A 22,652-nucleotide genomic window follows, 5' to 3' on the forward strand; every position below is an offset into this window, starting at 1 on the left:
ATTTTATATTTTGCCACAAGGCTTGTGCCTGCTGGCAGGGTTCTAGCATCTTTCTCCTCTGGTGGCTACATGGCATCTCCCTGACTCCTACTCTCTCTCTCTCTCTCATATATATATCTTCCAGCTTGGCTATATTCTGTTATGCCATTGGCTGAAAGCAGCTTTTTTTCATTTTTATTTATTTATTAATTAAAGATTTCTGCCTCCTCCCCGCCACCGCCTCCCATTTTCCTCCCACTCCCCCAATCAAGTCCCCCTCCCTCATCAGCCCAAAGAGCAATCAGGGTTCCCTGCCCTGTGGGAAGTCCAAGGACCTCCCACCTCCTTCCAGGTCTAGTAAGGTGAGCATCCAAACAGCCTAGGCTCCCACAAAGCCAGTACATGCAGTAGGATCAAAACCCAGTGCCATTGTCCTTGACTTCTCAGTAGTCCTCATTGTCCGCTATGTTCAGGGAGTCTGGTTTTATCCCATGCTTTTTCAGACCCAGTCCAGCTGGCCTTGAGAGTTCCCGAAAGAACATACCCATTGTCTCAGTGTGTGGGTGCACCCCTCGCAGTCCTGAGTTCCTTGCTCGTGCTCTCTCTCCTTCTGCCCCTATTTGGATATTTGATAGTGTTTATTACTGTGTTAAAACCATTTCAGCATTTAAATTGGGACTTGTCTTAACAAAGGCAGAAAACTTGAATATTTTTTAATCATAAAAGTAGGTGAAAGATTTGATAGATGACAGTGAAGGTTGACTCAAATTCAAATAAAAGGAAATTCCATGAAAAACACTTGGAAAATGAGTAGAAGCCAAGACAGTGGTGGGTGCTACCATCTAGAGCCAGAGCCAGTGTCTTAGCTGGGGTCATCCTTGAGGATTCCTGGGAATTTTCCCAGTGCCAGATTTCTCACTAGCCCTTTAATTGTTCCCTCATAAAATTGCATAGTGTAATTAGAAATTTCAATTTTGCAAAACATTTAAGAAAACTACAAGACACAAAATTTGATGTTTCTGTGTCATTTCTCTTCAAGGTAATTTGCCGATGGACATTCCAAATCCACCAGAGCCTTCAGTTCCAGTGACCGTGCCTCCACACAACTGTACAGATGATGAATTTGTCTGTAGGTCTAACGGCCACTGTGTTGGAAAAATTCAGCAATGTGACTTCAGAAATGACTGCCCAGACAAGTCAGATGAATCCTCTTGTGGTAGGTGAATTCCGAATTCCTGCATGTTTTAGCCATAAAACTTTTGGAAGGAATTGTACCTCTTCTGCCTCTACCCATCACCCAGCTATTCCTATATACTTAAGTGAGAAGTATTTAGGAATGGAACAGTATAATATACTTGAAGTAGATTAACTATTTGTAACTTTTCCCTAGGCAAATGCACTCACGCGTGCACATACAGACACACACACACACACACACACACACACACACAAAGAATACTGTAAAAAATACATTGAGTTCATAAAGTTCATAAGAAGAGTAAATTTAGTACATGTGAGATGCGTTCCTATGTCTTGATAAAATATGGTTCTCATTTATTGGTACCTGACAATTCATACCTCTTAAGTGGATCAGTGAGAAAGTATTTAATTTAATATTGAACTTTGCCATCAAAGATGCAAATGGAAGAAGAAGGTCTGGGAGGTAAAACGCAAAGTCAGACAGAACAAATACTTCGTGGTATCTTTTCCTTCTGTGCTTTAGGTGACTGGTATGTAAATTTAAAACACTACAGTATGGATTGATCAAGTATTCATAATATTAAGAATTACAAACACACAAGTGGCACAAAGCATGGTGTACCTCATCATCTGTCTTCACCAGTGTGTCAGGAAGCTTAGGCTTGAAGAAGTCTAGTAAAAGCTTTTCACTTAACTCAGAAAAAAAATTCATTCTTAGTCTGGAACTATACAAAAATATACACTAAAACGAGTCAAAAATTCAAAACTGATGCATTCTGTAAATAAGATGGCTCTAACTCCAAGGAGTCCTGGAATTTATTTATATTTTGCATCACAAATGGAAGATAATTAGATGGAAGATGTGGTATTCAGGCTTTCTCATGGGAAGCCACAAAGTATGTGTAAGCAGTAACAGATCGAAAGGTTTACAGAAAACCTAAACTAGCATAATGGATGCTTTTTTAGAAATACAGGCTGTAGTTTTCAACTTTGCTATTTTAGTATTGTCATTTATTAGCACATGGCAGCTTACAGATTATTTAATAATAATAATAAACAGACATTTACTCATTTTTTATATCATAGGGTCTTTTTGATTTGGATACATTAGATTTTCAAATACACTGTATGAACTTCATTGTTTATATCTGTAAGATGAAGTATCATAATAAACTTATTTATAACTTACAGGTTCAGAATTTCTAATATGTTTTTGAAAGTTGTGTTATGAACACTTATCATGACACCTGGCATTTAAATGTTTTCATTCTGATATATATTATTATTGACTGTAGGTGTCATGTAATATAGCATATCTTTACATCCCATCTTTGCTGGTTGATATTTTATGTGAATAATTTTACAACTGAACAGTTATTATTATTTTGACAATATAAAGAACAGTTATTGAGTACTAAACCTCTTCACAGGATAAATATACACAACATATATTAATATCAGAGTTTAGCACTCAAATGCCATGGATCACTGCACATTTTGAAGAGGGATATTATATACTTACCATCATAATGATAAATATATAAACATATATTTAAAGTTTTCAACTGTGGCATGCCAGGATTGTTAATGCATTCAGAAAATGAGTCAATGTCATGTTTTCTGTAACACACATAAGAATTCATTGAAGTCGTTTTAATTTTACTCAAGCAATAGTATTTTAACATAGATGGATACATGGACACATTCGGCAAAAGAATGAAAAGAAAAAGGAGGGAGAGAGAGAATTTTAAAAGAATTTTCACATTAAAATCAATCACATTCTAATTTTTTATATCATAATAAATCATTACAAGAATCTTAAAAACTTTAAAGGTAGTAAGATCTACATAAACGTTGTAAATTTCAATACTTTGAAATCAAATGCTTTTAAATTTGTGCTGACATCTTCAGGGACTAAGCCAAAGTCAAGCAGAATATTGCCATGGACAAAGAAGAGCCAACAGGTCAGAGCTTGAAGGTCAAACAGGCAGCAAAAAATGCCAGCTGGGAAGAGATGAGAAACAGATGCTGTAGGAACTAATTAACATCTCACCTCATAGAGAGAGCACACAGCTAATATATGCATTCATTCCCATATTTTACTTTCTATGGAGAGTCAAATAAAAATGAACCTCAATTTTTTTTATCTATTTTTTTAAGAAAGAAAACAAACTATCTGTTTTCATCATATATATCAATCCAAGTTCCCACTCCCTCCACTCCTCCCATTCTTTCCACATACCCTCCTACCCCACCCCCATCCAATCCTTAGAGAGGGTAAGGCATATTGCTTTGTGGAAGGTGCAAGGTCCTCCCTACTATATCTTGGCTGAGCAAGGTATCCATCCAAAAAGAATAGGTTCCCACAAATCCAGTACAAGCAGTAGAGATAAATCCTGGTTCCACTGCCAGTGGTCCCTCAGTCTGCCCCAGCCTTGCAACTGTCAACCATATTCAGAGGATGTTTTGGTTCTATGTGTGTTTCTTCCCAGTCCAGTTGGAGTTGGTGAGTTCCTATTAGCTTACGTAGACTGTTTCAGTGGGTGTATTTTTAAAGACTTTTCTTGTGATTATATAAAACATTGGCCTAAATATTTAAGTAGTGCTTAAAAGTTACAATATGGAAACTCGGAAGATGGTTAAGTTGGTAAAGTGCTTGCTGAGAAAGCACGAGAGCCTGTTTTTGCTGTCCAAATCCCACAGAAAATCCAGGTGTGACAGTTTAGCCTTGTCAGCCCAGAGATCCAGAGATAGGAAAGTTAAGATTCACTGAAGCATGCTGGCCAGCTGTCCTTACCTAACTGATAAATGGCAGAACAAATGCAAGATCCTGCCTCAAAAAAGTAAGAAGGTCAGCTCCTGAGAAGCAACATCCGAGTGTGATCTTGACATGCACCACAGGAACACACAGACATACACACAGATACATACAGACACACACACACACACATACACAAACACAAACACAGATATATACACACACAAAAACACACATACACACACTTTGCGGTATGATTTGGTCCTCTGAGTGTGGGTGACAGTTGTAGGATAGGGGCAGACTATGGGGTTGTTGTCAGTGAGACCAGAATTTATCGCTACTGCTTGGACTGGCTTTTAGAAACACATTCTCTTTGAAGGGATACCTTGCTCAGCCTAGGTAAAGTGGGGAGGGCCTTGGTCTTGCCTCAAAGCAATGTCCTGGGCTTTGTTGACTTCCCATGAAAAGCTTTACTATCCCTGAGGAGTGAATGGGAGGAGGAGAGGGAGTGAGAATTGGGATTGGTATGTAAAATGAATATATATATATATATATATATATATATATATATATATATATATATATATATGTTTTTTCGAGACAGGGTTTCTCTGTGGCTTTGGAGCCTGTCCTGGAACTAGCTCTGTAGATCAGGCTGGTCTCGAACTCACAGAGATCCACCTGCCTCTGCCTCCCTAGTGCTGGGATTAAAGGCGTGCGCCACCACTGCCCGGCTGAAAATATATTTTTAAAATATAAACAAAAACCAAACAAACAGAAAAGAAACCTAAGACAGGAAAAAGAAAAGAAAAAAGAAAAAAAGTGCTGCAGAGTATAAATTAACCCTTCCTGACATGTTCATTTTGATTAGCTCTTGTCTTTATTCTGTTTCATTCAAGTTCTGGAGGTTTGTACATTTGAAGAGAGAAACCTATGTAAATGGTACCAGCCAGAGCCTACAAATTCACCCCACGACGCAAATACATTCAGGTGGGGACTCAGTAATGGGATCAGCATTCACCACGGGGAAGAAAACCACAGACCATCAGTAGATCACACAAAGTAAGTGCCTGCATATTCTCAAAGCATTTCCTAGGAAATATTGCTGGGACCCATCTTATCCTAGGTCAGTATGATTGTAGAGATTAATGTATTGTTGAAGAACAAGAGGTTTGCATATATTCTTTCACACTGCACTAGGGAGAAAAAAAAAACCTTAAAAAAGCAAATGGGACTGGCAAGGTGCCTCAGTGGGTAAACACATTGGCTGCTAATCATGCGGGCCTGGGTTCAGTCTCCAGGACACAAATGGAAAGACCAGTTCCCACAAGCTGTGCTCTGACTTCCAAAGATACACCGTTTTATGCAAGCATCTATGTGCAGACATGCACATTCACACACATAGAATCACGGACACACACACAAATCCACACAGTTAAAAGCAAAGAGTGATTCTGAGATCTCCATAGAATCTGGTCACAAACAAACATTAAAGTAAAATTATGTAATATTTTAATTTCCCTTCTCTGTGAGAAACAGGAATTTTTTCAACCTATTTTATTTGTTTGCTTATTTGTTTGATTTTGCCTCTGTTTATGGTCTTAAATATTCTAGTGAGATCTCCATAGAATCTGGTCATAAACAAACATTAAAGTAAAATTATGTAATATTTTAATTTCCCTTCTCTGTGAGAAGCAGGATTTTTTAAACCTTTTTTATTTGTTTGCTTATCTGTTTGATTTTGTCTCTGCCTGTGGTCTTAAATATTCTAGTCAAACACTTATAGTATGAAAACTACTGCTAATTTTTTAAAGTATTGAGGCTGATGAGACATCTCTCTCAGTAAGAGTGCTGAGGAAGGAGAGACAGGTAGAATTTTGTGACTCCCTGGCCAACCTGACAGGCCTACTTAGGAAGTTCCAGGCTAGGGAAGATTCATCTCAAAAATAAGGTAGATGATGTCCTGAGAAAGGAAACAGAGTTGACCTCTGGGTTCAACACACTTCTGCACACAGGCGCATGTATAACCTCACACATGCACCTGTTCAAATACAAAATGTACATGTACATGAACATACACATACATAAGACACACATGTGCACACATAAAGTAAAATCTACTCATTGTTCTTCTCTTTGAATGTCTTCCACTGTTCTTGTATTCATCCATTCCTTTCTACATCTATCTGCATTTTCTTTTTCAAATAATTTCATTTTAACCCAATTTCTATTTATCTCCATTTTCTCATTCTTTGTGTGTTTCATATACATATGAACTCAGGCAAATTTCCAGACTTTCTTCATAGACCTATGAACATATTTTATCCAGTATTTGGTAAATCATGTGATTAAATATTATCTACAACTTAATTTGAATTTTAATTTAGGGACTTTCCATAATTTATTAATCTCTACCCAGTTCTTGGACTTCCAATTAATTAATTTTTCTACAATGATGTTAGCTGTGTGTAAGAGGATATAATGAATACTGTCTGAGAAACATTATTTTAATGGGGATTGAAAACGGAATAAAATGTGAATCTAGTTCTTATTGGGAAGACCTCAGTGATAAAAAGATGTCAAGCATACCTCATTGACTCCAGACAAAGTGGAAATAGAAGGATTAGTAAATACGGGTGAGCTCTTTCTGCACGCAGGACAAATGAAACAGCTCTGGCTGGTGTTGCACAGAGAGAAGTCTCTCCCAGACAGACAGAGCAAGAGTAAACCAGACAGCAATGTAACCTTTTCTTTATTGTATTCACCTTTAGATCATTTATTCACTGTAATAGTTCTCATTTTTGGAACTATATGACTATTTCATACCTTTGAAGGCAAACTTTCTGGCTGGTATAGCAATAATCATGTCTCTTGGCTTCCTTTTTCTTTTATATATTACATTTTACAAATTAATTTCAACTCGGCGACGACATGTACAAAGTAAGAACTATGAAAGAAAGTTGACAGTCCCATGATGGCAAAGACTTCTCATTTACAGTAACCCCAGCCCAACTTGTTGGAGAGACCTTAATTTATTTTAATATAGTATAATTTTTCATCTATGCTTTTATTAGCCACTGGCTAGTTCATATTTGTAAAATAGTATGTTCTCATAGTCTATAATCATGTCTTCATTTTTATAAATATTAATTTTTCTTAACAAACGGAGACTCTGTTTCCTCCATTCTCCTGCTTCTCTTCCCCATCTTCCTGGAATGATTTCATTTGAATATGTTTTTTATGTGTTTCGTTTTATATGGGAGGTACAAGGTCTCACTTGTAGTTTGGGGCATTCTGAAATTTGCTGTAAAGACTAGGCTGATCACAAGTCACAGAAATCCACCTGCCTCTGATTCCTGAGTGCTAGAATTACAGGAGTGTACCCCATATCTGGTGATTGAATTTAATCATTATAGTGCAGCAATGATTTATGAATTTTTTATTTACATTGAAATTAATAATTGCCTCATCTTTTACTTTCTCAGAGTGTTTTACCCAATCTACTTTTCTAAGTATATAACTCATCTTTCCAGCCCCTTTGTTTTCTAGAAAAGCTGTCACTGCAGCCCTTTGCCAGACTGTCATCTGAATTCCCTCTGATGTGCCACATAATTCTTCCTCTGGGCTCCATCTTCATCTACCACAGAAATACAAAATCTAGGCTCTTAACACTGTGACTTCTATCTCTGGCTAAGCCTGCACTTCCTATATTATCAGGCGTCTTTTTGTTTCTTTACTGTTTGTGTATCTCTTTAAATATTAGGGATTTTTCACATATGATGACCCTTTGGGTATCTAGTAATGTTAAGGTGTAAAAAGTTAAAAGTTAACTAGAGAACTGAACCAGACTCTGACATGGAACTCTTAACTGTTAACTGATAAATTCATACATGCTAGTACATGTTTCCATGGTGATTTTTTTAAGACATTTACTTTTCATCCTAGCCTTTGACTCCCATGTCTTATTGATAAATAGAATGATAGAGATTTAGTTAAAATTATATTTGGTGTCAGTAGCAGGAGGAGGATCCACCATCAATGTATACTTTCTAATTTTAAATGGTTAAATATGACTTTCCCTAATGTTTTATTCCTCACATACTGTACTTAGTAAAAAAATAAAAACAACAGATTTTTCCCACCTTTAAATTATATAGTTATTCAATGTGTGTACAATTATTCTGGCTACTTTAAATCTGGGCCTTTATATAGCAGTCAGAACCTATCATACTATTTGAAATATTAATTTGACCTTGAAAGAAAGAGTCCTTACAATTTAAAAAGCAGAAGAGGAGTAAACGATTTGACTTAGGAAGCATATAAAAATTTTTCAAATTCACCAATAGTGCAATTCACCAATAATGATGAGCATATTTTTCTCTCCTAACGGGCCCTTTCCTGATATATAGTTTCCATTATACTGTGTTGTTTTAAGCTTTCATTTTCTTGTTTTCTATGAAGCTTTCTCATTCATTGCCTCTTTATATTTCATCTTAATCATTATTTTAGTTGAGCTTTTGCTGTGTCATTTGTTACTTCTTTTCATTTATTTTGGTCTTTTTTTCTAGAGTCCAGTAGAAAACATCTGTGTTCTTTTATGCTCTACAAGTGTGTCTAGTGTTCACAGTTCGCCAGCTCCCTCTTCTTCCTTTTCTCAGTCTGATTTCAGAGAACTCTTGCAGAACTCAATAGAGGGAACCATGTTGATGTTTCAGTTTCTCCAGTTAAGGCGGAGAGATCCCTTAGCATCTATGACTGTTGCTTCAAGAAAACATTCCTCCTCCCTGATCATATTGATCAAAGTGCTTTTAGATTCAAGGGAAGTCACCAAGTTAGCATCTTGACATTTTCTTTGGGTTAAAGTTTTCCCTTGTTTCCTGAGCTCTTCCATGGTTTTTCTTCCAGTAAATGATTTGTTTGCCTTCATTTGACTTAAATGATAACACCATAGCTGCCCGTAGTTTACAGAGTGGCACACAACAATAATGTGTTGTCTTAATCACTTTCATTAGTTAGCAAGCAATGAATTGGAATGTCCATATACTAAATGGTGCTGGGCTGCTTCTGACTTAAAAGTCAGTGGAATATCCTAGAAACTTCTCTTGTATGTGTAAAGAGATGCTGTGAAGTTATGAAAGTAAATTTCTACAAAATAAAATAAGGACTAGATTAGAGTTGTCCCTGGGAGTACAGTGTACATGAAATACGTCAATATATTCTATAAGGCAGCAGCTGGTTTCTGTCTATCCTTACCCTCCCACTTCCAGTAAGCTAGAAAATCCTGGAGGAATCCCAGGGACTACATTTCCCAATCTGTTGCATTGTTTTTCGACTGTCTGGCCCGCAGTAAATCCCCACAAGGAGATAAAGCACAAAATTAAATTCATTTAAAATAAGAACACTTAACAGATGCTGTTAAATTTCTATACCCACATGATAATGAGCCTTGAAGAAGGCAATGGCCTCAAGCCCACAACACTCCTGCATACATCTCTGCTTTTCTTCAGGCTCCATCCTCAGCCAAGGGAGGCTGTCTCCCCCAATCTATGCTGCATACATAGTAAGCTTCAAGCTCTGATTTTCAAATTTTGTTTAAATTGAAGGGAAGCTTTGCCCATTCAGAAAATGTGCCCCTTTCCCTCCTTCCTATAGCATGTGACTCTAGAAACACAAAGGCAGTTTTCAAAGCCATCATCTCTAAAGAATTTTCAAGACCTGTATTGAAAATTTAAATAAATTGTGCCAATTATCCTCCCTTACAACCCGCTCCCTAAACTCTACCCAAGGCAAAGATCACTTCTGGCCCAGTGCAGAAAAGATAATTTTAAGCCAAGTGCAAGAAGAAAAAGACATGCTCATATATTTCAAAATATTCTTCCACTTTAAACACTTAATGAGGCAATAAAAAGTCTAGATAATTCATGCTAGGAGAGGAATATATAGGGAATTTTCACCATGTATTGGAATCCTAGACAAGGTCTAGAAGTGAGTGTTTTTCAACATGAAAATAAAATGACAGGCTTAATAGACTGATATTTCAAAGTGAATTTTGCTTTTTAAAAATATACAGATAGTTTGTACATCTGAAATGAATTCTGTGATGTAAAATTACAGGTGCAGTTCTTATTTTTCATTTGTTTTCAGTAGCATGTCACCATTTGATACAACTAGTTCATTTGTTTCGAATGCATTTGACAGTCATTGCCTTTTTTAAGACTAAGCATAAAAAACAGGAAGTTGATGAGGGCACTCATCCTGCATACAGCTTAACAGCTGGCAAGATGCCTCCCAAGACTGCACAAGGTAGAAAGAAAGGACTATTTTAGCTATAATTCAACAAAGTAATGAAATGAAAAATTGACTTAATCACCTGAAATTTGCCTATTTTCTTTAAATTGGGGTTAGGTAAAATCTCATTTTCCTCTCATAGTATGAAAAAAGAGAACATTGGGAAGAAAAGTTATCTTCTTATTTTTGAAAGGGTAAAATAATGTGGTGAGGAGGAAGAGGAAGAGGAGGAGAATAGCAAGAACAAGGGAAAGCAAAGGCAGAAGAAGAATAGGAGGGGGACATGGGGAAGAGGAGGGAGTGGTGACAGGCAATATGGCATGAATCTGTACCTTTAATTCTATAGAAACTACCAGGGACTTTGTCTGGAACCTTTATCATCAGATGAATTTTTTTTAGAAATTACTATTAGTTTAATAGTGGAGCATGACACTGAGCCTATGCAGGACTTGACTGTCACCTCATTCCATGGAGTGTGAACATGCTTGGAATGGTGTGGATTTGAAGGCAGTGTGGAATGATTTCTCCCAGCTTGTGATTTCCTCTGATCTCAAAATCCTGCTCTCTGACCCACACAATCAATGTAGTCAGTCAGTCTGTTAGCTCAGGAGGTGTTACTGTAATATATATTATATATATAACATATATATTATGTGTGTGTGTATACATTATATATGTCAGTTCATGGCTAAGCACTGGAGGTATTATACTCATTTTTATATCATATAGTATTCTTTCCAAATCTGCTTTGCCTTATTAAATGCACATCACATGCTTGAATAAACTAAACAAAATGAATAGAAATTTTATTTAGAATTTTTTATGGAACTTTTCATGAGCATGGGCTCATGGTCATAGGCAAAATTAAGTTCTTCATGCTTTGTTATATGGAATGATGTTTGATAAAAACAAAAATAACTATGCTTTCCAGGTTGGTGATTTTTAAATATGCTCCAGAAACCATAGAGAAATTTCTGAAATTGTCAAGGACTTTAAAATAAAAGTATGTATTTTCATACATATTAATATAGTTTATGTGTATGTAAAATATTGCTATTTATAATTTTGCAGATATGTACATTAAAATAGATGAAACACATGCACACATGTATATCCACATATATATCAGATTATACTTAAGTATAGATTTTGAAGCATTTTTATCAACATTTAGAAGAATGGTTAGATATCAGTCTTTAGAAATAGTATTACAGCAAAAAAAAAGTATAAATATTCCAAGTGTGAATTGACCATAGTGATTTTTGAACTGTTTGATACTTGTTGGCAAGTAGCATTCCTGCTAATTACTGAAGGACTGAATGAGAAGTCAAGCTACACTTTTAAAACAGTAGCGAATAAATTCCTTTCTGTTCGACTGTCCTGAGGTTACATTCTTGTCCTGTGGTTTTCATTGCTGTGAAGAGACACCATAACCATGACAACTCTTATAGAGAAAACATACAATTGAGATAGCTTGCTTACAGTTTCAAAAGTTCAGTCCATCATCACCATGCTAAGGATCATGGAGGCAGCAGGACGTTGACTATCACATTGAGGGAAAGTTGAGCAAAGGAGACTTCAAGTCCAACCTATAGTAACACACTTCCTCCAACAAGGTCACACCCTTTCCTTGGGAGCCATTCTCTTTCAAACCACCATAGTTCTTATTGTTATACTTTCATATGTATTTGCCTTGTGTAATTAAGTAAATTAAGTTACAGATTTTTATTTAATTCAGAAATTTTTTTATTGAGGGGTAGGTTTTTACAAAGCCAACTTCAGTGATGTAAAGTGCTATAATTTAAGAGTTTATACAATATTTAAAATTATAATATATACTGAGAGGGAGATTTGCTAGCATATTTACTAAATAAGATAAAGGTTTAAGAATATGTTAAAAAAGAAGATGTATAGAATTGTTCTGTTACCAGAGACCATGCCCTATTTGAATATTCACTAAAATTGAATTTTAAACAATTTCAGTTCCATTCAAAAATCAAAATTTATTTTTAATATGTAATTTTTTGAAAAGAAGTAAATATATTCACATCCTGTAGTCAATATAGTTGAACAGATATAGTAGAAATCCATTTCCTCAAGTATTAGAAACATAGATTCAACTTAATTCTGTTTCTGAGATAAGATTTTAATTATATGAATAATTTGTAATAGCACCAATGTTATTTTCTAAAAATGATTGACAAATCTGTGAGTTACTCAAAACAGTGAATTTTCCTGCTCAGAACTCCCACAGGTCATCTTGTTTAGGCTTATGGTTTCTTTATGTTTCTTTGAAAGACCTGTTCTGAAAATAATGTATCTACTGTAGGTCCACTGTGTGTGTAGGGTGTCATGGACAGTAGTGAGTGCCCCTTGCTATCTTTCGCCTAAATGTGATAGAGGACGCTGCAGGTAACAAACTATGCTTTGTTGTGTGTCTACCTTTAATAACTAATAGCTTTCATTGATAACAAAAATTGATACATAATTTTTTCCTTTATTGGTATATAATAAGGTTACAAAATAATTGTCTTAAATTTTGTGGTTCCATACATGCTTCTAATGTACTTTGCCCCAAACATCTCTTGTCCCTTCTTAACAGATAGTTCTTATTTTCTTTTTGGTTTGATATTTTTGTAAATAAATATTTATTCATATTAGCAAGAAAACAATAACTGCTCATCCTTTTGAGTCTGGCTTGCCTTATTTAATATGGCAATCTCTGGTTACAACCATTTTTATGCAAAAGACATAACTTCATTCTTTGTTATAGCCAAAAAAATGTATACCACATTTCTTTAGGCCATCATCTGTTGATGGGCATTTAAGATTATTCTGTGTCCTAGACTTTAGGCATGGTCTTGTGATACACATGAACGTGCACATATCTCGGAGGTATGCTGGTTTGGCTTCCTTTGGTAATTTCCTGCCCAGGGGTCATGCAGCTTAATCTCCTGTTTTTAGAGTTTTGAGGAAACTTGAAAAGATTATTATAGTACCTAACTAAGTTATGTTCTCATCAGCAGTGTGTTAAGTTCTTTACCATCAAACTCGTTATCCTAATCCTTATCCATGTTTGTTTTCTATATGACAGCCTTTCTGAGTGGAATATCAATGTAGTTTAGTTTTAAATTTCCGTAATTGCTAATTCAAATTCCTCAGAACAATGCCATGAATAATATCATATGATAACATTTTGGACTGTTTTCTCTTATGTATTTGTGAGTTTATATGTTGAGGACCAGAGATGCACATGCTATAGTACATGTATGGTGTTCAGAGAAAGACCTGTGGGAGTTGGTTTTCTCATTGGGTAAAGGGGATTGAACTCAGGACATCGAACTTGGCAGGAGCCCCTTTCCCCACTGAGTCATCTCATAAGTCCTTCCTTGTTTACAGTTTTTTTTTTGGTTTTCCGAGACAGGGTCCTTGTTTACATTTTTTAATTGTCATATTAATGAAATAATAATTGCCTTTTAGCAATTCATTTATATATAAGAAACATAAGAAAATGGCATCTACTATCATCTACCACCATTACCTAAGCATTGTACATGTATGTACATGTGTCTTTAATATTTTGTAACTATTACTTTTAATAAACTTTTAATTTCACACATAATCTTGAATGAATAATTTACTAATACTTTCTTGAGTCACTAGTATTCACTCAAATGACTATGCCATAACTCAATAAATCATACCTATACTATCTTATTGATGAGTAGCCTTGGAGATTTTAACCTGCTTCATTGCATAATATATAACTTTATCCACATAAACATGTCATAATATAAACTGAGAGAGTAAAATAAAGAGTTGCACTTTTATACTAATAGCAATTTTTTAAGTTTTAGTACTTTTGGTTTATAAATACTTATATGTTATCCCCTGCTCTTTTCCCAAGAGCAAGAACAGTGCTTACTTTTCTATCTTAATGCAAATACTGTGACTCTAATATTTTCTTTTCTTTTTTTGCATTTGCATTTTATTTTATTTTATTTTTAATTTATTTATTTATTAAGGATTTCTGCCTCCTCCCCGCAACCGCCTCCCATTTCCCTCCCCCTCCCCCGATCAAGTCACCCTCCCTCATCTGCTCGAAGAGCAATCAGGGTTCCCTGACCTGGGTCTGAAAAAGCATGGGATAAATCCGGACTAGCTGAACATAGAGGACAATGAAGAATACTGAGAACTCAAGAATAATCGCAGTGGGTTTTTGATCCTACTGCACGTACTGGCTTTGGGGGAGCCTAGGCAGTTTGGATGCTCACCTTAGGAGACCTGGATAGAGGTGGGCGGTCCTTGGACTCTAATATTTTCTATATTTTCCAAATTTATTTGATTGTGCTTTTTCATATCTGACAATAGAGATTTCCAACCTTTTGTCTTTATGCTTTGTCTAGTTCTCTGTTCTTTATTTCTTATTTGCGTTCTGTGCTCTATTTCAAATTCAAAGGAGACAAATGGCTTCTCTTCCATTTTTCAGACTTTATGTTTTGTTTACTTATTTTTGTATTTATAAAACTATATGTGTATTTATTTATATTTGTATGCATGTACGTTTGAGAGACAGTATTTCATGTTTATCAGAATAACCTCAATCTTTCTGTGCAGTGAGGCTGACCTTGAATTCCTGATCCACTTACCTGTACTTCCAAATTTCTGGGATTACAGGCTTGTTCCACCATTCCTGGTTCTAGCCTTCTTATTGTAGAGTTTAAGTTAGAATTCTGCTAATGAGAGACTCTTGGAATGTGAGGTTTGTGTTTTCAGCTATCTTGTTGCCTAAAAGAGTACAGCAAGGTGAGGAGAGCTTCATTTACCGATATCCACAGCTGACAGGGGACAAGCTTTAGTAGGTACTTGAGGCATATTTAGGACTATGAATACAGCACTCCAATGAGAACCCTGAAATGGCTCATAAATTTCCTTATTTTTTTGCTTGTTTTTTTTTATTGTTCAATATGAGACCATGTTTTGACATCATTATGGTAGAAATCTTAACAATTGCATCAGTAAAGTCCATTTCAGGTCTATGTGATAAGGAATTGACTTTTTCGGGTACTGAATTCCATCTAGAAGCAGGAGGGCTGTGTCTAAGATCCTGGCAAATAATGCCCTGCTGCTTGTACTATACACTTTACAACCAATGTACTGACTTACATTTCACCATAATAGGAAGGGTCTCAAAAGAGAAATTCACAAGAAAGAATACCTTCTTTCTTACATGAAAAGCTGAAAGCTATCATTGTAGGGAAAACGTAATTGTAACTCTTGTTTCTGATGCTGGCACCACCAGAAACGATATGATGACAGTAGAATATAATGTGAAAAATAATAGAGATGGATGATGTCTAAGCAAAGCTAACATGAAAAGTCCCCCAAATATTACAGCTCAAAGACACTTGTTTGTCTAAGAATTAAGATAGATGGATAGAGTTAATTTGTGAGTGATAACAGGGAGCTTGATTTTTGCTGTAATCTGTATTCAGAGATGAAATGATATACTGTAATGTTTAGAGGAAGTTTGGAGTCCAGTATGGAGGAGAGGTAGCAATTCATGTGGCACAATGTAGATTAATATAAATGGTTTAATTTTTTAGTGTTTTTATTGAGCTATATATTTTTCTCTACTCCACTCCCCCTCCCAATTAGAGGAAGATGAATGACTTCTGCCTTACCTTTTTTGGGTTGATTTGATCAGTTGTCGTCCTGGCTTGCTGTCCCACTGCAGTTTACATCCAACATCTTAGATAAGCTTGCTTTAATGGGCACATTCTTTACATGTCCTTGTTTGTTTGGTTTTAGTTTTCATGAGAACCTTCATACAAACATTAGTTATCTGTTTTATGTTTCTAATAACCAGGGATCACCATATAAGTGGGTTTTCAAAACGATGCCCTTTTAATATAAACTCATCATGCTGCATTTAAGCTTCTCTGTTGGCTCAGAGGAATTAAAGTATATTGAAGAAAAGTTAACAGTACAGTACACACAAAGCCCAGTAGATACACTGTGAGCTTTCATAGGCGAGAAAGCATGTCTGCTTCCTCCTACAGTTGTGTATTCAGTCAAATAGGAGCTGCGAAAAACAACACACTTTCTCTGTGGCACAACTCTGTGAATTTGATGATTGTGTTTTGAATAGTAAAGAGATATTTATCCACAGGATGATGTAGTTTAATGAAAACATCTACATATCCCTGGCATTAGGAACATAAATTGTTCCTAAGAGTTATATGGTATTCAAATTAAACCATAAACCAGGAGTAAGAGTAGTTTGCACTTAGTAATGCTATCTGGTACAGTGCCGTTCTCCTTAGAAGTGTTACATTAATCTTAGAGAATCTATCTTCCCTAGTCATAATGAAGTGCAAAATAAAGTATTCTGTTCCCCACCTCCCCACTCTCTCTCAGGGAGTTTCCAGCGATGATATCAACAGAAGTTGTGCTCTTCAAATTCTCCTTGATATCCATAAAAAGCTCTTTTATGTCAGTTATCCAATGGGACAGATGAGACTTAAGTCAGTTTATTTGAAACATTGTATTTTCTTCTGCTTTAAAAACTAAATGACCAAATGATAGAAGGTGGAGGCTAGTGATATATATTAACTTGTATTCTATATCCAAGGACAAGTATATCTTCATGGACTAACACTATAACATTTATTAAAATATTTTACAAACAGAGATTATATTAAGTACTTTTGTAAAATAAGAAGGCAGTCCTCCCAAACCTGGTGGTCCAGAGCTATAATCCCAGCTACTGAGAAGTCTAAGGTAGGGTGATATAAATTCAATACCTACCTAGGCTATAGACTAAATTCATGGCCAGTCCATTTAACTTCATGAGACCCAGTTTTTAAAAAAAATAAGAGGTGATCTGAAAATCTCTCTTTCATGTCTTTTAATAAGTTTAAAAGGCTTCTTTCCAGGGTTTTTGTTTGGAATCCTAAGTTTTGTATTTCTAGTTTTACTTCAGTTTGTCTTTTCTTTTCTTTTCTTTTCTTTTCTTTTTTTGTTTGAGACAGGGGTTCTCTGTATCTTTGGAACCCGTTCTGGAACTAGCTCTTGTAGATCAGGCTGGTTGTGAACTCACAAAGATATGCCTGCCTCTGCCTCCCAAATGCTGGGATTAAAGGTATGCACCACCACCGCCTGGCAGTTTGTGTTTTCTTTAGTGATTCTATATCTACTTTCATGTCATGAAATTCTTTCCATGTTTCCCATTGTTTCTTAGTTTTTCATTAAGGCATTTTATACCCTTCTTTAGGCCCTTGAACATATTTATAATTGGTATTCTCTAGCCTTTCTTTTTGCTCAGTTAAATTGCATTTCTCAGCACTTATTACAAAAAGGCTACTAGATTCTGAAGGAGGCAAATAGTCTTTGCAGTTTGTGTCTTTGATTTTTTGTGTTGGGATCTAGGCATCTGGAGTTAACAATAATTGGGGTGTTTCTTGGTGTTGATATCCCACATGCTCTTTTCTTAGTTGAGTGGATGATCTGTTATGCTCTTTGGTTCTGATTTGTTTTTAGGGGGTAGGATCCATTATATATCCAATGAGGGCCTAGAGCTTGAGAGATCCTCCCTTTCTTGGTCTCCGAGACTGGGACCATCAAGCCCAACTTTGTAGTGGTTCTTAGCTATGCTGTAGAGTTACTTACAGACTTAGTTAAAACACCATGAAATTTCTTATTAAATAGGTCTGAGTTGGACCATGGGATTCACATTTTGCACAGCAGGTGAGCTTTCTACTAGGGGAGATGGGATTGATGTTTTAAGAAAGAATTTCTTGCATGAAATTCTTTATTTACATCATTCTCAACCACTTTTCCTTTCCAAACCAACTCCTCTCATTTCGCTCATACCTTCTCCACACCTGAAACTATTTACTGCTACTCATATGTACATGAGTTTATGGGTTGAAAATTGGAACTGCATAACTAATACTATTTTTAACTGCATTCTAAATATTTATCCTCATATCCAGAGATTGTAGTAGGAGCTGCGGGTTGCATTCCTGCTGCTCCAGCTCCTGGTCGCCTGGCTAGCTTATGCCCCAAAACAACAACACACAAACTGTATTCATATAAACACTGCTTGGCCCATTTCTATCTAGCCTCTTCTGGCTAACTCTCATATCTTGCTTTAACCCATATCTAATAATCTAAGTAGCACCAGTCTTACCAGGAAAGATTCAGCATGTCTGACCTGGCAGCTTGCTCCATCGCGTCTGGCTCTGAGAGGAGCTGCATGATTTCTGAGCTCACTTCCTCTTCCTCCCAGCATTCTGTTCTGTTTACTCCGCCTATCTAAATTCTGCCCTATCAGATGGGCCAAGGCAGTTTCTTTATTAGCCAATGACCTTCCTCCATTCTTGTTCTCTTTATGAATATGTAAGAAATCCTTTTATGAATATGTGATACTTTTACTAAGCAATGTGTTTGTTTTTGTGATTACTAATTCATGTTTCTTGTAGCGCTTTTCTTTTCCACTAATATGGAAAGGTTAGAGCCAAACCATTATTACTATCATTATTATTATTACTCTTTAGTGTACAAAGTAATTAGTTTCATTATGGCACTTTATATGACACATAGATTTATATATCACCTATCTATCTATGAAATATAAGTTCTCGTATTTGCATATAAGTTTGGATGTAGATTTTATATGTGGGAGAAAACATTATTATGCAATTTGAATAGCACTTGTCTATTCTTTCCCCACCTGATTATGTTTTCTCTTTACCCTAATAGCCCACTAGTATTTCTATGTTTACTACCTATGAAATGTAAGTTCTCATATTTACATATATAGTTGGATGTAGATTTGATATGTGGGAGAAAACATACTTTTTGTCAATATTTTTTCCTCCCTTAACTTTTTTTGGTTTTTCTCTCAACCTGCTTTTAAGTTGACTCTTTTCCTCACATTTCTCCTATGTCTCACTTCTACTTTAATGTCTTTTTCTATACAATATCTCTCTCCATATTTGCAAATGTGCATATGTATATGTGTATATACAGACAGATGTGGATGTGTATTCTTCATTTGAGAGAAAGCATGATATTAGCCTTTCCAACTCAAGTTTATTTAATTAGACTGATGGCCTTTGGTTCCACCTATCTTCTGGAAAAAGAAAATTTTATTTTTCATTGCAACTAAAACTCAATTTTTTCTCTGTCTCTCTCTGTCTCTCTCTCTCTCTGTATGTGTGTGCATGTCACATTATTTTCTACTCATCTGCTGATGAACATCTAGGTTGTAGAACAAAATTTTTATTCTAATAACAATAATATTTTCAACTCTTGACTTCCCATAGTATCTATGCCTAGTTTTCTTAGTTATCACTAAACAGAGTATTTGTACGTATTTGCTTAAGTACATCACATATACAAAATACATGCTTTATAAACTCATATGTAGATTTAATGGATACAGAAGAACAATGATACACAAAGAGAGAAAATGTAAGAAAAATAATTTTTGAGCCAGTGAAAATGGGTTGCGTAAATTTTTTCTAGGCAACATTAAAGTGGTTTTTGTACCAGAATAGAGAAATAATGAAGTATCTTATAAACTATATACATATGACAAGTATTTTTGTTCGTATCTCTTAGCTTCTGATACTAGAGATTATATTTGCAAATAACATTATAATTTGGGAATAAAGTGAGATTTAAATATTATTAATAAAAATAAAATGACCCAATTAGTGATTTTATTAAAAACACACTAATTTGTGAGCCTTATTTTAATTGGGATAGTTTATTATTTATGGATAATTGTTTTTATTTTATGGAATAATCACAATTTTCTCATTATAATTATTCATCTTAGAATAATTAGAGTTATTAAAATTCTACAATTATCATATTAAAACAGGGAGTTTATATAAATGATATTTTTCTTATGTACTAACAATATTTAGATATTTTATTTGTGGCCTGATAATAAAAGTGATCTAGTCTCTGGATAATAAAATTTGTGGCCAAAAATCTGGATTTTGATGACTGTGTGCTTACTAATAAGTTTTAAAATATTTTTTAGGCTGTGTGTTGTATCACGTGCCTTTATTTTTGGCACTTTAAATGCAGAAGCAGACAGATATTTATAAGTTGCCTACATAGCAAGTGTCAGGCCAGTTAGAGCTATATAGTAAAAGAACCTGTCTCAAAAGAAATAAAAGATTGTGTTTTAACTCTTTATATTCTGTTTGAGCATTGTTACTACATAAATAGACTTATATCATACCAACTATATTTATAAAATTTATAGTCTTCAAATATTGTTTTTGAAAGCGATAAACGTTATTTAATAACTACATTATTGTATACTAATTCATAGAAATAACTTAAACAAATAACCAAATTATAGAAACTCTCATTTAGATATCACAAATAAAACCTTAGATACCATTTTAGCAGACTAACAAGAACTAACGAACTAAAACGGATACAAATGTTCATTAAGCACAAGGTTAGACAAGCTCGATAGTTTACAAAGCAAAGGAGATTTATGGCAGGCTGAACTTTGGAGCTGACTATAAGTAGCTGTAAAAAATTTTACTTATCAAACCGAAGGTGATATTCATAGCAGCGAGAGGAATGACAAATGATAGTCATCGTGTGTGAAAGTGAAATAAGAGCAAGTGCGTAGGAAGAAAAGAGACCCAGTGTCTGGGTTCCTGGAAGAGAAGCTACTGAAATCAAAATAAAGATTGCACCAAAAGGGTATCTCTGACATGAGAGCTGATAAGGTCAAGAATGAAAAGCAAAAATACCTGTAAGACAAATAGGTATCAAAGAGGGAGAGAGGGAGGGAAGAAGAAATGGAGTGAAGAGGAGGGAGAGAGAGGGGGATATTATCAGGTTTTAGGAAGCTTTTGATGTTACCTAGATAATGTAGGAAGCACTCAAAGAGAAGCAGGACTGGTAGCTTAGTGTATAATGCTTTTAGAGCTAGGAAGACGAGAAAAGAGGCTCAAGATGAAATTGTCTTGGTGGAGAATACAAAATGTCCCGGGAGCATGCATCAGTGAGAGGCTGAGATGATGGTGAACAGCAAGACAACCAGAGACCAGCCTCATCCAGTTCACTGCACGTTTGAATGTTATGTCTTATTGTTTGGCTTTTTGCTGGTCAGAGTCAAATATTTATCTTTTTAAATACCCATGTTGGGTGTAACACTATATATTTTGCAAAACTACTATCAAAATTTCAGGTAAAACAGATTATTTTCAAACAAATGAAACAATTTGTTATCTGAAACTCCTGATACAGAAAATTTTTTTAAAAGCAGAAAATTTAGATAGAAGAAAGGGTTGTGTTAGTGCTTGAATTGCTGACAGATAGATAACATGAATGAACACAAGTGAACCCTGACTATATGCAATAATCTTTTGGGATTTAAAGTATGTGATTTTTATTTTTAAATATTCTAAATTAGTAACAAAAATGCTAACAAAATGGAAATCTTTGTAAAACACATCATATTCTAAATCTGTTTGATAAAAGCGGCAGAAATATTCAAATAAAGCTCACAGACCTCTATAACACACTCTAATGCTTGTAACAGGCTAGGGGTGGTGACAAAAGCTCTTTCTTCCAATTTCTTGCCCATTCCTACCCATGTTCTTTCAGTTCAACTTGATAACCAATAACCATGTTTCTCAACTGAAAATAACAGCAAACAAGCCAACAAAACACAGAAGAAAAAACCTGTATTAGCATGGTGGACCCTGATAGGAAAGGAGGCTTGCATCTTCTCTGACATGTCATAGAATCACGACTATATTAGCATGCAGATAAGTTCTGTTGGAGTAGAAATAAATGAAATAAATACCATAGTAAGAATGGTAATCAAAACTCAAAACTTGGGTATTACAAGAAATCCACGGATGCCTGGGAAGAAAACTTACTTATTAAAGGATTGAATAGGGAGCACACACACCGATACACGGGGAAGTGACACAGTTGCCTCTTCATCCAACATGGAAGAGTGAAGAAAGCTCCTGACCAGGTCACAGAATGATGAGTCAGAAGCCTTCCACATCCAAACAACAGGCATGTGACCCCCAGACCTCAGTTCTCCTCTGGCCATAGTCACATATCAGAGAAACCATACCATGACAAGTTACCTCCAAATGTTATTGGCTAAACAAATTGAACTCTCACATTTAGGTCATTGGAAAGAAGAATAGGCATGATAGGGAACCTCCTTCAGCTAGTGACCTTTAAGAGGCTGTACCAGTTTGGGGCATGACTTTTTGGGTACCCAGAGAAAACAGCAGGCCCACCCAGCTCTCTCTCTCTCTCTCTCTCTCTCTTGTTCCCCCACAACACACCTTGAGGTTGGACTTCCCATTCCTGTTCCAGAAGTTTTTTCCCTTACAATAAAGAATAATCTTGAAATCTC

General features: G+C 35.4%; 1 protein-coding gene across 2 annotated transcripts in view; it reads left to right on the forward strand.

Annotated features, from left to right (window-relative positions):
• Malrd1 (MAM and LDL receptor class A domain containing 1) overlaps positions 1 to 22,652 on the forward strand; it is a 598,349-nt gene that overhangs the window by 208,141 nt on the left and 367,556 nt on the right. For both annotated transcript variants that reach the window (XM_075971104.1, XM_075971103.1), the window contains 2 exons: positions 1,019 to 1,195; positions 4,837 to 4,999. In XM_075971104.1, the coding sequence (XP_075827219.1) occupies positions 1,019 to 1,195; positions 4,837 to 4,999 (340 nt within the window). The remainder of the gene's footprint in view (positions 1 to 1,018; positions 1,196 to 4,836; positions 5,000 to 22,652) is intronic.

The sequence above is a fragment of the Microtus pennsylvanicus genome, chromosome 4 (assembly GCF_037038515.1).
Source record: "Microtus pennsylvanicus isolate mMicPen1 chromosome 4, mMicPen1.hap1, whole genome shotgun sequence".
In the NCBI taxonomy this organism is placed as follows: Eukaryota; Metazoa; Chordata; class Mammalia; order Rodentia; family Cricetidae; genus Microtus; species Microtus pennsylvanicus.